Source organism: Ailuropoda melanoleuca, chromosome 7 (assembly GCF_002007445.2).
Source record: "Ailuropoda melanoleuca isolate Jingjing chromosome 7, ASM200744v2, whole genome shotgun sequence".
Lineage (NCBI taxonomy): Eukaryota > Metazoa > Chordata > Mammalia > Carnivora > Ursidae > Ailuropoda > Ailuropoda melanoleuca.
This window is the reverse complement of record NC_048224.1, coordinates 85,178,639-85,195,134: the sequence shown is the minus strand read 5'-3', so window position 1 is coordinate 85,195,134 and position 16,496 is coordinate 85,178,639. Positions and strand designations below refer to the sequence as shown.

Below are 16,496 nucleotides of genomic sequence, written 5' to 3'. Positions count from 1 at the left end.
TTAATGATTTGTGACAGAGATGATTTCATGATATATGAATAGTATAGAGCTAGATTAATATGATCTCCCTAATAGTTTGAAAATGCTCTTATTCTCATTAGTGATGGGAGAGCTGTGTGAACCAACTCAATGTCTAGTGTTTGCTTCCAATTTTTACGTCAGGTTTTTAAGCTTAGCATTATGTGTATCTGAGGTTATGATTAGAACCATACATTGTCCAAAAAAAAAAATCACTGTATACTCTATGCAAAAATATAACTGCCATATTATTAACTTGGATAAACTATGTAACATTACACAGTATAAGAGGTAGTGTCTTAGGCAAATTTTTACAATAAAAGAATTATGTAATTTGTTACCAGTGAGTTTTTTCCTTTCTGTTCTAGAAGTAGATATTCTACTGGGTAGGAGTCCTTAAAGGTGGCCCTACTTGGTTCTTTTTAGTTTGCAGATCATGGAGAAGAGATCTGCTTGGTGTTCCTTTTGTCTCTTCCAAACTTGCTCTCCTCTGTTTCTTAAAGAATTTACAGGAGATTTCATTTCTTCCATCAGGGACTAAGCCATAAAGAGGCCAATTTCCAGTTTGCCATGGGGGGAGGTGGGCTTTCCATTTCTTTTACTCTTCTTCCTCTTGTTCCTCCTTTAGTCATCTTTTCATCCCACTCATCAGGGAAGAGAAATGTTGGATCATTCATAGAGCTCCAGAAGAGCTAAGAGCAGTGACTAAAGATAGTCCGATGGTAGTTGAGGGTTGTCTGTGCTTTGCTCATCTCTTCATGAAACCATCTTTTTGTCTTTCTCTACATTTTCCTGATAGGGGACTTTCATCAGGAATTTCAACCAGAGCCTCCCCTTTTGGGTGACAATGACAACTCAGGAGAAGAAAAAGACCAATTTACTGATGGAACAGATGTTCTCCGTTCCGAATTTATAACCTATATTCAGGCAAGTTGAGGATCCGCTAATTTTTTTAAAAATTTTCTTCTGTTTGATGCCTTAGAATTTAAGTTCAAAGTACTGATCCGTCACCTTAAATAGCAGCTTACTGCCAGTTTCCTCAGGTTTCTGTAATATCTTCTCAAAGCTTGGGGTGTCTGTTTTCTGATGTCAGGAGCTGGTCCTTGTCATACCTGTCTGTCTGTCTGTAAATGCATCTGATTTCCTTTATATTCAGTGATTGCTTAGCTTTCCACCTCTCGGTGCATAAGTTAGCAGACGTGCCAGCATTACCATCACCATCCAGTAAAAGTTAAAATAGAGTTTCACGTTCTTTTCCATGTATTCTAGGTGAATGCTTTTCTTGGGAGTATGTCCATAGTATAAAGAGAAAAGTGGAGACTCTTAAAATCTGGAAACAGATGTCTTCGCTTTTTGGAAAGGTCACTCTGAGGACACTTATTCCTGAGCTCTTGTCCTTGCACTGAGGTGTTGAAAGGTTGGATGGAGACACTGGTGTTTCAGGTGAACCTTCATCACAGAAGCAGCAGAAAGAATAGAGAAAAACTAGCCCTTTACTAACGCTGGTTATGAAGGTTCCGCTTAGGGACGCGATTGGTGTGTTTCTGCCAGTCCTTTTGGAGCAGGTTGTGGCCTCCAGGAATCACAAGGGTAATTGGATAAAATTAATTTTCACTGTGGCTCATGAGAGATGATGGTCCCGGGCTTACTGTGGTAAAGCAGGTATGAGGTCTCTAGGTGCTCGTCCTTATTTCCTAGGTTGGTGCTAGGATAGCTGCTGGGCTGGGTCCGAATAAGAGGGCAGCACGCTTCTTTCTTCAGCCTCAGCTGGGAACACACACATATTTTGGACTCAAGGTTTTCACCACTCTGGAGAATCACCACGAGTACTGATTTATTGATTCATTTGCAAGCAAATTTTAGTGAGTAGGTAAATTCATAAAAATGAAACCCACAAATAATGAGGATCAACTGTATAACCCTGTAACTTAGCAGAAGAAACCTGTAAGCCCTATTTTGCACGCTGAAAAAAAATTGGTGTTTTATCCTATTGGCTATTCTTTTATTATGAACTTGAGAATTAGAAGGAAATTCCCGTGGCTCCTGTAGTTGAAGCCCAACAAAGAGAGATTAGAACATGTTTTCTTGCTCATTTCTGGTAGTATATTTTCGCCCATGAATTTCAGTATTGTTTGGATAGTGCTGCAGTAATTTCTGTGTTTACTATGCACTAAATCTAGAATTAATAAAGAAAAGTCTGAGTGTTTTTTAAGCCAGAGGCTGTCATCTGGTGCTAGCCACCTCCTCAGAAGACGACCCTTCTCAGTGACCTATCTGGAGAATTGGCTGGGTCTGAGTTAGTTAACAGCATGTCAGTCCTCGTATCTGTTAATTGTTCCTTCCTTGCCTGAGGAATGTACTGCCATTCAAAGGTGGCTTCTCTTCTGGCTGTAGGTGAGTTAAGGCAGCATTGCTCTGTGTCAGAGCTGACAGCGGACAGAAGCACATGGAAGTCTTAGCAGTAGGACACACCGTGCTAAGCCCATCACAACGTTCATTTGGGAAAATAACGGTGTGTGCGCGGGAGAGACATTTCAGTGAAATATGGGTGTGGTGTGCATAAAACTATTAGATGCAGTTTGAAGCATTTTCTGTTGTTCAGTAGTTTACACTTTCTTTTTTCTCCTAGAATACACACACGTGCACACACGTACACACACACACACACACACAATGCCCCTCCTCTCACAAAGAGTGGAATGCGCTTTCTCATGTGACCGAAAAGGCCAGCTAACAGAGGAATCTGAACAGTGAGAGGTGTTAAGAGGGCAATAAGAAATAGAATTAAGCTTTACATTTCTGACTCTTAAGTTAACAGGTACTGTGGTCCTGGGTCAGGTATCTTTTGTTTTAGTTTTATTTTCAGTTGTGGTAAAATACACATAATACAACACTTAACATTTTCTCCGTGTTTAAGTGTGCAGTTCAGGGGTGGCTACATTCACGTTGGGTAGCCATCACCACCGTCCATCTCCAGAGCTCTTTCCATCTTGTCAAACGGAAACACTGTACCTGTTCAACTTTAATTTCCCATTCCTTCCACCCCTCACCCCTCCCTAGTAGCCACCATTCTGCATTCTGTCTCCATGAGGGACTCCTGCAGGTAGCTCATAGAACTGGAATCTTACAGTATTTGGCTTCTCGTGACTGACTGACTTCACTGAGCGGAATGTCCTGCATATTCTCTGTTGTTACAGCGTGTGTCGGAACTTCCTTCCTGTTGAAGGCTCGGTGACACTCTGTTGTATGTACAGACCACATTTGGTTCATCCACTCATCTGTAGATGGACACTTGGATTGTTTCCACCTTTTGGCTGTTGAGAATAATGCTTCCGTGAATGTGGACTAGGGCAGGGTTTGACTGTCAGCTGTTGATAGCCAGTGTCTCTCAGAAGACCCGTATGTTCTGTCCACAGGATAGGGCTGAGGACTGTGAAGAACTGTTACGGATAGAAGAGGACACGCACTGGCAATCTGAGGGAATGTGAGTATCCAGGGCCTCGTTATGAGCCACAATCCTATAAAGTTCATGGTTCAAGCAGAAGGCAACCCTGTCATGACAGGATTTTGGTCTGCTTTTCTTTGGACAAGGTGATGGTCTCGCCCAATGTTTTATCGATAAATTGCAAGTTTTTCTCGGTCAGGTGCTTATTGTCACAGTGCAAGGTCAGACCTCTTCCTTGGCCTGGAGTTTTATCTGACTGGAAGGTGTGGATAGAATGTGATTCAGGAAATCAGATAAAATTCCTACACTGGAGATTCTAGCTTACTTCCATTTGTCTGAAGAAACCAACAACTGGACCAGAGCAATATATAGTCCCAGTCACACTTTACCCATCTTCAGGTTCAAAATCTGAGAAAACCATATATCGCTCATGTCTTGGTCCCATCCTAACAGTTGCAATAGCTAACATTTATTAAATACTATGTGCTAGGCACTGTCCTAAATACTTCACAGGTAGTAACTCATGTCATCTTTACAACAATCCTATGAGATAAGTTCTGTCATTATCTCCCATTTCACATGTGACAAAACTGAGGCACAGAGAGGTTGCTCCAAGGTTGCGGAGGGCTGGGATGGAACCCAAGGAATCTCACACCAGATGGATATCCCTTCACCCTATTGCATCTGAGGATTTACTTGGCCAGCTTTACAGGGGAGGGCATGAGTCATCCCTCAGATGATGATTTCCAGGGGGAATTGAGCTTGAACCATGTGGCATACAGTAGATTTTTGGTTCCCAGAATTTTGTTTTCCATGATCTGGCATGTAGGCCTGGATCTTCCTTCATACCTTGGGAGGGATTTCCCCTTAGTGAGGATTTACTGTATTGTTAAAAAGTTTCTCCACTTATAGAAACATATTGGCTCATGTTCTGTAGTGGAAAGCAGTAACCATGATCAAATCTCTTCTGACCTTTAAAAACATTGCTAAGTTCCTTTCAAATCATTGTTCAGTATTATCAGCTCTTCATTGTATGTTTCTGTAATGTCAAGGAGGATTAGTTTGATTATAGAATCATAGAATTATAGGGAAAGAGATTTTATAGGGAGAGTATTTTTTTTAAACCATAGCTGACCCTTGAACAATGCAGGGGTTGGGTTCAGTCAAAAATCTGCATATAATTTTCATCCCCCCCCAAACTTAGCTACTAATAACCTACTGTTGACCAGAAGACTTACCAATAACACGAACAGTCAATTAACATATTTTGTATGCTATATGAATTATCTACTGTAGTCTTAAAATAATAACTAATTTTTCCCTAACTTTCTCAGTACTTCTAGGCTATGCAGTTCATCTGTGAATTTTTTCAAATGGTTACAAATCTCAAAAAATTTACAACATACTTATTGAAAAAAAACCTGTGTATTAGTGGACCCATGCAATTCACACCTGTGTCGTTCAAGGGTCAACTGTGTATAAACCTTTGGAAACCCCATGCAAAATCTTATACCTGTTGTTCTCAACCCTGCCTGTAGAGCTTAATAAGAAGCCCAAGCCCCAGTATCCGGCTTGGCATTTTTTTTAAGGGCCACAGATGATTTTGCTGCATAAAGAGCCTGCACTGAGAACCACTATCCCCCAGCGAAGTCCTGTATTGTATGAAAGCGATAAAACCGAGCCATGCTAGTTGTGATAAAACCGAGCCATGCTAGTTGCTCTGGAGTTGAAAGAGCCAGAAGTCGTGCAGACCTGCTGCAGAGGGGCATCCCTGTGCATCCGCCCCAACCCGCCCCCAGGCTTGGGAAACACAGTATGAGAACCACCCAGCTAGTCCATTGCCTTGATTTCATAGAGGAGCAGATGCAGGCCCATAGGCATTGAGACTTTGTGTGAGCTGCTGTTTTATAGCAGAGCTGGGTTTCCCCCACCCAGTAGCTCCATCTCGGCTGCCCTCTGGCAATCCACTGCACAGGGGACCGACACATGTTCATTATCATGGAGATCTTGTCAAAATCATTTTTATATGTTAGATGGATTTTTATAAGTTTGCTCTTAAGAATCTGGATAATATCCACGTTCCAGTAATCATTTTCATTCTTATGCTCGGTTCATGGCTACAGAGTAAGTTCGTCTAAAGACCAGGACATGGATATAGCGATGATTGAACAGCTGAGAGAAGCAGTAGATTTGCTGCAAGATCCCAACAGGTATGCGTGTCTTTCCTTGGCCCAGGGTTCATGTGTAAATAATGCATATTAATTTATTGAGTACATTATCTCACCTTTAAAAATATTTGTACACACCGTTTGGACTCGGTCTAACCACCAAAAGAGAAGTTTTCACAAGATCTGTAAGTAAAAGAGTCACACTTGGGCATGATTGAGATCATTTCCCCCTTTTGCTACTCCTTAATGAAATTTAGTCACCCTTCATGAAATTAATATGGGAATTTTTGGTATAATCCTTAGAAAACAGAAATACAATAAAATGCATATTTGATATTGCTTAAAATTTAACTCCTGACTTAGAGAAATACCAGGGAGATTTTATAAAAAAGAAAGAATTGTTTTATCAGGTACTATCATATTTATTTCTGAGACGCTAAATATATATTAACTAAGTAATATATTTCTAAAGATTTGGGTTGCAAGATAATTTTTTAATTGAACTGGCCATTGTCAGTAATAGGCACTATATGCGGTAGATATATTTTTTGGTTTCTTCACAAAAGATAATGGAATTCCCATGGACGAAATATTTTTCAGTAAGACAATATACCAGGTGTCAGGTACTCACTACTTTATCACTAGAGAAATATATCCCGAGCTTATTCCTGGTAAACTGTTTAGGGGTCCTGGGGATTTAAATATTGAAGATGATGTGGTCTTGTAATATGGTGAGTGTGGAAACTATACCACATCTTGGGAATTTATGAAAATGGTGGTTAGTGCATCCCAGATCGCCAGTGATGGGTCACTGCCGGCGTCACCTGGCCCTAAAAAAAAGAGTGACGGGTCAGTTTGGTTGGTTGGAAAGCTTTTGCAATTGATTTGAAGAGCACTTCAGTTCTACAGACATTAGTTGAGTGCTTAGAGCACGGGAAGATCTACCGCATGTACCTTGGGGGATATGAGGATGAACAAGACACAGCTCTTGCCTTCTAAGAACTTAAGCTGTGGTAGAGATTGCCTTGAGTAGATATTTGTAAGGGGATGGATTTAAGTGCTCGAGGTGAATGCCTGGCCACAGATGGAAACAGGGAGGTGGTCGGGCTGGCCTCCGTGAAGCCTGGGGTAGTTCATCTGCACCTTTAATAACTGGCCCTTTCAAGGAGAACACAAATCCTGGATTGAATTAAAGTGTTTAGATCTGAGCCCCTTCTCGTTTTCTATGATGGGGAACCAGGAGGGGCAGCAGGTTTGAAGAGGAGGATGTTGGGGTCAGCATAGGATGCACTGAAAAAAATCCAAGGTGGCAACGTCCACTCTGCTGCTAGGGGTTCAGTTCTGGGGCTTCAAGACTTAGGTTTGAAAGTCATTTTCATAATGTGCTGTGGTGATAGCTGTCTAAGGAGGATGAGATTTCCAAGGCCAAGCATATTGATGGGAAGGGAGCATGAGTCCAGGAACGAGCCTGGAAGACATGATGTGACAGAGAGAAGGCCGCAGTTGGGCTCAAACTTCATGTTGTTTTAATACTTCCACCGCTTAACAATTTGTATCATTCCTGCAACACACTTTTCTTACAAACTCAAGATTGATGAGTATGTGAATCCCAAAGTGAAAAGGAATAGCCTAGTTTGGTGGAAATGGAAGTGGCTTGGGAATGTGGGACTGAAGCCCAGTAGTAAAAATCCTAGTGACCTGGAGAAGGGTTCCCAGCTCCGGGCCTTCGTTTCGTCTTCCTTCATGAGAAGTGGGATGAACTGAGGACCTCGAGATTCCTCTCTAGCTTGGAATCGTTTGAGGCAATGAGTTGCCAAGAATGTCGAGCAAGTTGGAGTGGTGGGTGTGTGCTTGGACTGTGGAAGAAAACAGCCCTGAGTAACCTTCCAAAAGCTAATTGATTTACATCTTTATGGAGTACTATTTTAAAATGCGTTATGTTGTAAAACTTTATATGGATTTCATTTCCTCCCTAAAATTATCTACTCCTTCGGCTGCTTTGGATCGTTCCATTGTTCATCCTGAAATAACTACCACAATAGGACAGTTCTAACGTATACTAATGTTTCTGTGAGCCAGTAGAATAGTAAAAAAAGAGCCCTGTGTTTTTTCTAAAGAGAGGGCACTTCAAGAGGTCACTTATTTCTAGCTGCTTGGGACTGAATATTAATAATAAAAACTTTACATACCTATTGGGTTTTTCCTTTATCTCATATTTCGTAGATCCAAGCTTTTTGTTGTCTGAGTTAAGCCACTGATTATAGGATTAAGTTTTAGAGGTTTACCTTTCATATAACCTTAACATCAGAAAATCTTGTTGAATATTGGTACCGTATTTTGCCTTTATCTTGATTTCTTAAGGATTTCTGATTATTGGTTTGATAGCATTTTCAATAAGCATGTATAATATGACTCATCCCTACTTTTAAAGATAGCCTTGTTGGGGCGCCTGGGTGGCACAGTGGTTAAGCGTCTGCCTTCGGCTCAGGGCGTGATCTCGGCGTTATGGGATCTAGCCCCACATCAGGCTCCTCCACTATGAGACTGCTTCTTCCTCTCCCACTCCCCTGCTTGTGTTCCCTCTCTCGCTGGCTGTCTCTATCTCTGTCGAGTAAATAAATAAAATCTTTAAAAAAAAATAAATAAAGATAGCCTTGTAACTTTTATATGACTTACAGCAATTCCTAATTTTATAGATCTTAAAAAGAACTCGACTCTTAAAATTGCAGAAATTCGGAAACTATCTGGAAGACAATTTCAGAAACAAAATTGCACATCAAATTGCTTATGAATTTTAATTTTTTAAAGTGAAAGTATTCATGTATATCAGAGATATCTTCCTATTAAAACAAAATGCCCTGGTACATATAGTATTCTTAGCAATTTTATTTGCTTCTGTAAATTGATCAAATTCTAGAATAAAACTTAGTGTGTGCTATCTATGAATATTATGACTTTAGTAGAAATTACTGTTATGTTGCAAGTAAGTTGGATTTTAACACCAATAGCAGATAGAAAATTAAATTAAAATTATATAAAATTTGGCACATGGTGGGAAAATAAATGTGGCTTGAAATTTCTACCATAAATCTTTGATTACTTACTCTAATGATAGACATAACTTTTTAATATATTAAAATTATAAACTAAATATGACCCAAAACATTGGATTTAAACTAAATAAGACCCAAAACATTCGATTTATTAAAATCATAGAACATGTGAAAAGTTTAATAAATTTGCTAACATCTTTTTTCCCCTTCTCTTTAGATTAAGCACTGATATTACAGAGAGAAATGTTGTAAACTTTTATCCTATGGAATCTGCAGAAGCCTTAGACTTACAAGATTCTGCGCTAAAGTATGTTGACCATGTTGTAACTGAATATATTTTCTCTTTCTATATTGAAATAAGTATGCTTTAAATTCCTTTTTATGTCCTTTCCTTGTCTTTATTCCTACAGTGGTCAAATACAGCTGGAGACGTCTCCGGTGTGTGAGGTAAGGCCGCTCTTGGATTAACCAGAACTCCGTGCAGTATTCTGACGCAGAATAGTGGCTACCATAGTCTAGAAAAGATTGATTGTAGGGTAGAACATTCATTAGTGGGACTAATATTCAATTTTGTTCATGGTCTGTTTTTCCAATTTTTTATGCTTTTGCCTTATATAGTTTTCCTGCATACCTATTCTGCTTCATCTTCCATTAAAGATGAGAGTGGGCTCTTCCCATTAAGTTCTCTGAATTGTGGGGGTCAGATAGTCCTGCTGAGCCAGGCCGTAGCAGCCAAGATAGCTGCAGAACCTGCTGTGTCAGAAAGAGGTAGGACCACTCAGTGTGGATTTAGAGCCAAGAACGAAGCCTAGGCATGGCCAGGTGGAAATAAACTAGAAAATACTTGAGAGGCAAGAACAAAGGATTTGGTAAGTGCCTGGGAGGGTTAGGAGAACTTTGGCAGAGACCTGGTGGGTTATGTGGGGCAGAGTAAGGGTGGAATTACCCTGGTTGGAATTTGGGTGGCCGTCGGAAGCAGTTTTGACAAAAAACTAGAGATGAGCTTAGAAGGTCCCAGAGAAACAGTCATAAAAATACGTTTGAGCTGGTGACTTGGGAGTGACATCTGGGTGATACCCTAATTCATCCTGCCGTAGTGAGTGGGTTTGCGATGGCTGGCTTCAGGACACACCAGTTTATGTCCCTGAGGTGTCTGAGCATGTGAAGTGTAGTGAAGCTGTTTCATTCTATTAACTGGCTAAGTCTCCGGCTAAGTTAAGTAAGAAGAGAGAGAACCACTATGGTCTCATTGCAGAGCTCCACGACTTAGAATGATGTTGGGTTTTAATCCCACCTCAAAGACTTGCTAACTATGGGCAACCTCTTGAAACTTCGCCTTCATTTTCTGTAAATTGGGACCAGTCTCACAACCCAGGGCACCTAGATGTTAGCTATGACTCTCACTCTACCATTCTATTGTTATTCTTGGTGTGGTCCTCAGACAGAATTATTGCACCCTGTCTTCACGGGTCGAGGCATCACTGAATCACCCAGTCCTGGAACATCGGGCAGCCTTTTATATGAAGGCTGCCCCCAGCCCCTTCTCCCAGACTCTCCTTTGAGACAGGCTACTTGTGATTCTGTGCAGGCCCACTGTTTTATTATTGATTGATTATAGTTGACCCACTTTTTTTTTTTAAGCTTCTTATTTGGAAATAATTTTAAACTTATAAAAATGTGGGGAAAAACTGAAAGATTCTACAAAAGGTCACAAAAATTACATGCTTTTACCCAGAGTTACCAATTATTAACGTTTTACCACATGTATCATATTGTTTCTTTTCTTTCTCTTTCTCCACACACGGTTCTTTTTCTGAAACATTTGAGGGTTCCATATATCATAGTCCTTTTTGCCCTAAATATTTCACTGTATGTATTCTAGTAGAGGTTTTATTTTACATAACTACATTTCAGTTATCAAATTCAGAAATTTACGTTGATAAACTGTTTTCATCTAATCTACCTTCATATCCCAAGTTGTTCAGTTGATCTAATGATGTTCTTCATAGTATTTTTTCTCCTCCCATGTAGATCCAGTAGTGGCAGGTATTACATCTAGTTATGAGGTAGCTCTAGTTTCCTTTATTCAGGGACATTTCTGTAACCTTTCTTTGGTTTTTACCACCTTGAAATTTTGGAGAATATAGCTCTCCTCTTTTTTAATGGCATGCCCCTTATTTCATGAGACGAAAGTCCCTCATATTTCCTCAGGATTAGATTGAGGTTCTGTGTTCTGGATCGGAACACTGCACAGGTGATTTTGTGTCCTTTTCAGCGTATCTCACGTGTCTAGATGGACCTGATTGGTGATGTTAATTTGATTGCCCATTTGTTGTGTGACTTGATTTGTCCACTGTGTAATTATTGTTCTGTTTTTCCATTGCAACCGATAAGCTGTCAGTGCAGAGGTACTTTAGGACTGGTTGGGGTTCCTGCTGCAGACCCACTTTTGACTCTAGTAAAACAGATGCCTACCTGGGTGCATGATTTCAGGAATAACAGTAAGACACAAGTCCTCTAGAAAAAAGATACGTCCACTCCATCTCTGATTTATAATGTTTTATTTTCATATGAGTTAGTTTTTTCTTTTTGGTTGAATGAGGACTCCTATTTGGTGTAAGAAATTCTTACTCATTGTCTTCCTTCTCTAGGGCAATCGTCTGTCCATGACAGGCCCATCTCAATGATTTAAAAAGCAAGGATCATGTAGCAGGTTCTGGAAGTCACAAGGAGGAGGAAGAGAGAGTAGTGGCTTAGCAAGGCCAGGGCTAATGTTTACACAGAACTTAAATGTGGTCCTCATTTATGGTTTGGTTATTTTTATGTTTTCTCTTCTGTCTCATTCAGGAGGAAAGCAATAATTTTAGCATAAGTCTTGAATCAATTAGCCAGTGCTTATTGAATATTTGTGCTGGATTTGGTCTTGTTTTGGGTGTCGGGGACTGGGCTATTAAGGGTAGGAAGTTGTCCTCACTTTTAAGATGTTTTAAAAAAATGTGGAGGGAAGAAGATTTGTATATTGAAAAAATTTAAAGAATTTGAGATGGTCTGTAATCCTGAGTATTTTAGGTGCTCTGGGAGAGTTGGGAAAAGATAGTTTAAGGAGAGGGAAGTAAACCTAGATTTTGGGGGTCGTTTGGATTTGGATGGGTCCCGGCATGCAGCTCTGGCAGAATCAGCACAAGTGTGTGAGCCAGGCAAACACCCTGAGGAAGGGGGGATGCCCTGTTTACTAGGTAGGGCCAAGATGGCCAAGGGGTTTATACATCACATTGTCTAGCTTTAAATATACTTTAGATGACGGTCTGTATCAAGTTTGGGTAGCACTAGCATCCATTCAGGAAGAATTGCAAATTATAGTCTCTTTCATAAATAATATCAAATTGGGGAAGGTGTTGGGGGGACAACAAGAAAATTTAGAGGAAGGAATTACTTACAGAGAGAATCAAACCTGCAGGTACTTAGTATTTCTGACAAAGCCATTTAATTGGGTAGCGAAATTAATGACATTTTATTCTAAAAATATGTTTTTCCTTTGGATTTGTTGAAGTTTGGAGTAATTTTTAAATAGCACTCCTCAACAGTAGTACTAGGAACAGACATCTTAAATTTATACTAATTTGGTGTACTATAAATGAAGATGTTTATTTTCGCTATCACCAGGTTTTTTATTAGGGTAATCAGTGAGCTCCTTGATGATCATATAAAGAAGGCTGATCTGAGTAAAATAGCCTAGAGTTTCCTCATTGGTTGCCAAAGCAAACTGGTGTCCAATTGGTAACATAAGATTGTCTCAGGTGATTTGGAGCTGTAGGCGTGTATATTTATTAAAAGCTCCCGATGAGGGGCGCCTGGGTGGCTCAGTTGGGTAACCTGCCAACTCTTCATTTCAGCTCAGGTCATGATCTCATGGAGCCCCTGAGATGGAGCCCCACCCCCATAGGACTCTGTGCTCAGCTTGGAATCTGCTCAAGATTCTCTCTCCCCTTCCCTCTCTCTCTGCCCCTCCCCCTGCTCAAACGCACCAAGTTCTCTCTCTCTCCTTTCTAAAATAAATAAATAAAATCTTTAAAAAAAAAAATAAAAGCTCCCAATGAGATTCTGTGTATTTGGGATATACTGCCATGGACCATTTCTAAAAACCTGTGGTTCAGATGAGGAGTGGGCTCATGGTTCGGTAACCTAGTAAGGCAGGTTATGTTTGGAGGTACTTTGGACTGAGCTCTTTGCCCTGGGAGATCCCTTTTCTGAGTTTGTGTGATATTCTAGATGTATTCTTTCTGTGAGTACAGCTGCATGTTTTTAGCAAATGTCAGTATGACCTATTTAGCTACTTAACACATTAATTAATTAATTCAGTGTATATTCATGGAGTGCCCAGGTGCCAGGGATGTGAGGGAAGTCAGCGGGAGGCTGTTCTTGCCTCAATAATTTTATGGTCTAATGGAATGTACCATGCATTTTTTGCTTTAAGGTGCAAAATGATCTAACCTTACAGAGCAATGGGAGCGAGTATTCTCCAAATGAGGTACGTTTTGTGAAGATTACTGTAAGCCAAAGTAGTTTGTGAAGGCTGAATTGGAATACTTTTTATAGAAATATGTAATCTGGGGGCGCCTGGGTGGCTCAGCCGTTAAGCATCTGCCTATGGCTCAGGTCGTGATCCCAGGGTCCTGGGATCAAGCCCCACATCAGGCTCCCTGCTCTTCAGGAGGCCCTCTTCTCCCTCTCACACTCCCCCTGCTTGTGTTCCCTCTCTTGCTGTCTCTCTCTGTCAAATAAATAAAATCTTAAAAAAAAGAGAAAGAAAGAAAGAAAGAAAGAAAGAAAGAAAGAAAGAAAGAAAGAAAGAAAGAAAAGAAAGAAAGATGTAATCTGAGACTGTCATGATTCATGAGTTTATTGTATTGCAGATTCCCTGGGGAGTCTCTCTCATTAGCTATCATAGTCTTATCTGCCCTACCCATAATGAAAGATTAATTTTATGAGATATATTTTGAAAACCAAATATGGCAGCATCTTTATAGAAAACAGAGTGATGGCTCCAATAGGGCAGCATTTCGAATGTCCTGTCATCCATCAACGATGCAGTGCGTGGTGTCCCCGTAGATGAGACTCTGTTCAGTGTGACCTGTTTTCCTCTCTTACGTGTCATGCCGTTCTTCATCAGCTGTGCCCCCGTGAGGGGGACGTGATGTGTGCCTGTGTATGTGTACAGGTGCACGCATCTATTCTGGAGCCGGAAAGGATCACCAGTGTCACATGGTGAGAGAATTTTTTAATTGCGCAAATAAAAATTGACTGGCTCTCCCCGCCGGACAGCATTCTATTGATGATGCCACTTAAACCATTTACAATATGAAGATGCATCAGTCCTCGTGTTTTTTTAGTCAGGGCTTCATCACACAGCAGCAAATCAAAAGGGAAGTGGTGTTACTATAATACTATGCAACGTAGAGAAGCGTGTGTAGTTCTGCTCCAACTGTCTGTTTTTAAAAAGCATCCTTTCCTTCCGATCCTGCAGATGAGAGCGAACTCGCCTGCAATCTCTCCCACCTCCAACAGCACAGCTCCATTTGGCCTGAAGCCTCGATCAGGTAAATTAAAACCTCAGCGTCCTGACACTTCTAAACACTCAGTGGTTTGTCTTTGGCCTTTTAAATGTGTTAGCGTGAGCAGCCTTGTGTACGCACTCGGTGAACATTGAGTCCTGACATCAGAGCTTTGCGGCAGCTTGGGGAGGCCAGACCTTGGAGCCTTGTTTTCAGTGAATCAATCACCTGTTAAGTCCATGTTATTGGTAGTAGATATCTTACCTCCTTTTCAATCGGAGCAAAGAGAAAAGGTGATGGGGCATGTAAGTGGGGAAGAAATATTCTAATGAGTTTTTTACCTAGGGGTTCCTGGTAAGCTGCTGAGCTAAGGAGCAGCCTCTGACAGGGTGACTTCTCTAAAATACCCCTTGTCAGCTTTCTAACCCTCGTAGGGTTAGGTATTTTCTCCTACAATGGGGTGATTGTTTCAAGGCTCACATGAGTGGTCAGGAGTCATTTCTTTAAAAGAGCCTTTCTGCTTGTATTACCTACTTTCTTTTAATTAATTGTTAGCATATTCACAGACATAAATTATAGCAGTGTGCAAAATAACTCTGGGTTTTAAAAAGAAGGATGATGCCTAGAGTAATTCGGTTCTTCTAATTTCTCCACTAAAGTTCTGGCAATCTCTACCTTCTTTTAGGTCCTTTTTTATTTTAATACTTTCAGATCTTTGCATATACTCATGACTATAATGCTTTTAAGTAAGTGCTAAGAAAGGACTCAGACACATTTAAGCAAAAAGCTAGTAAAGAACTTAGATGTTCTTGGGTTTTCCAGTAAAGCATTTTGGCAAACAGAAGTTATACGTGTGTATATTTTGTAAACAGGTACCTATAAAAAACCAAATATAATTCCTTTATGAAGGAAACTTTTTGTATTGGGAACAAGTTGATTGATGGGTAACATGTAGCCAGGTGTAATGGTTTCCTGGCATTCTGGGTGGCTATAAGGCAACGCTATTTGAGAAAATGCTAGGCGTGGCAAAGGTTAGTAGGTGTTTTATGGAAAGCCAAGTTGTGTGTGAAATAAGGCTCAAATGACTGGCCTCCTCATTTATGGGACTGAGCACATGCAGTCAGACCTGGGCTGGGCTTCCACTTCCCTGGGGTTTCAGGTGTGTGCTGGGAGAGATGATCAGTGGGCACATCTCCTCTGTGCCTTCAGTGGTGGCCCGGCAGGAGAGTCATCTCTGTACATTCAGGACCTCACACTGGGCTACAGACTTGCTTCTAATTTTTACAAGTAGTTTTAAGGAATTTTACAAATATTTCATAATTGGGCAATCAAAAGTTGAATGCATCTCCAAAGAACAATATTATTTTGAATGTGCATCTTTACGATTTAGTTGTAAAATTCTCTCAATGATTTTTTTTTTCTCTCTTTTATGGCGTCCAAATTCAGCTTATCAATATGGTACTTGTACTATTCAACCATGTCAAATTCATTGTAGTGGTGAAAAAGAAACGGGGTATTTATTTTGAATAGCAGAAAACAAAGATAATTTCCTCTCCAAGCTTCCAACCTTTCTATAATGCTGACTAACCACTGTGGAAATTATTCTAGTCGTTGAAAGCTTTGTGGAGTTTGGTTGCTGTAAATAATGCTGATTTATCTTCAGGAACACTGAGTGGGGTGTTGGAATTTTATAAAATTGTGTTATATATTGGGGATTTTTTTTCATTTTACTTAGTAATTTAAACATATTACAGTATGTATTTTTCACAGCTTCTAAAAAATAATATGTATAGCAATCTTAATTATGGATCATATGATTTAAGAAGAAATTCTACTTGATTAGCTTTGGAACTTTTAAAAGCCAGTTAATTTTTCTTTTTACCTTAAGTGTATGGATTTATGTGATTTCTGTGTTATAAATAAAAACAGACGGCTCAAATCAGCAAGTTAGAATAAGAACGTAGATTCTTAAGTAGGCTGATGGTTTTCTTCAAAAGAAATTTTTTTTCTCTTCTGTGTTTTCCTCCAAAGAGAGACAACTATAGATACTCAAATACTCCTAACTCAGAAGTGCGTGAAATTGATTGACATCTGTTGGTGAATTAGGTTTGTTGTTAAAGAGACTCTGCGAGTATCAAAAATTGTTTTTCTACGGATCAGTACCAAAGACAGCATTGAGAGGTGTGCATGCCCAGGGTTGAGCAGAGAGTTGGCTAGGTACAGGTATCAATAAAGCACGCCAGTAGCCTTTAAAGAGAAA

At 40.1% G+C, this 16,496-nt stretch overlaps 1 protein-coding gene across 3 annotated transcripts in view; it reads left to right on the top strand.

The window, feature by feature from the left end:
- Positions 1-16,496, top strand: part of LRCH1 (leucine rich repeats and calponin homology domain containing 1) — a 191,069-nt gene that overhangs the window by 138,335 nt on the left and 36,238 nt on the right. For all 3 annotated transcript variants that reach the window (XM_019794939.2, XM_034665182.1, XM_019794940.2), the window contains exons 9-15: positions 818-945; positions 3,435-3,502; positions 5,587-5,673; positions 8,902-8,991; positions 9,095-9,131; positions 13,159-13,212; positions 14,209-14,281. In XM_019794939.2, the coding sequence (XP_019650498.2) occupies positions 818-945; positions 3,435-3,502; positions 5,587-5,673; positions 8,902-8,991; positions 9,095-9,131; positions 13,159-13,212; positions 14,209-14,281 (537 nt within the window). The remainder of the gene's footprint in view (positions 1-817; positions 946-3,434; positions 3,503-5,586; positions 5,674-8,901; positions 8,992-9,094; positions 9,132-13,158; positions 13,213-14,208; positions 14,282-16,496) is intronic.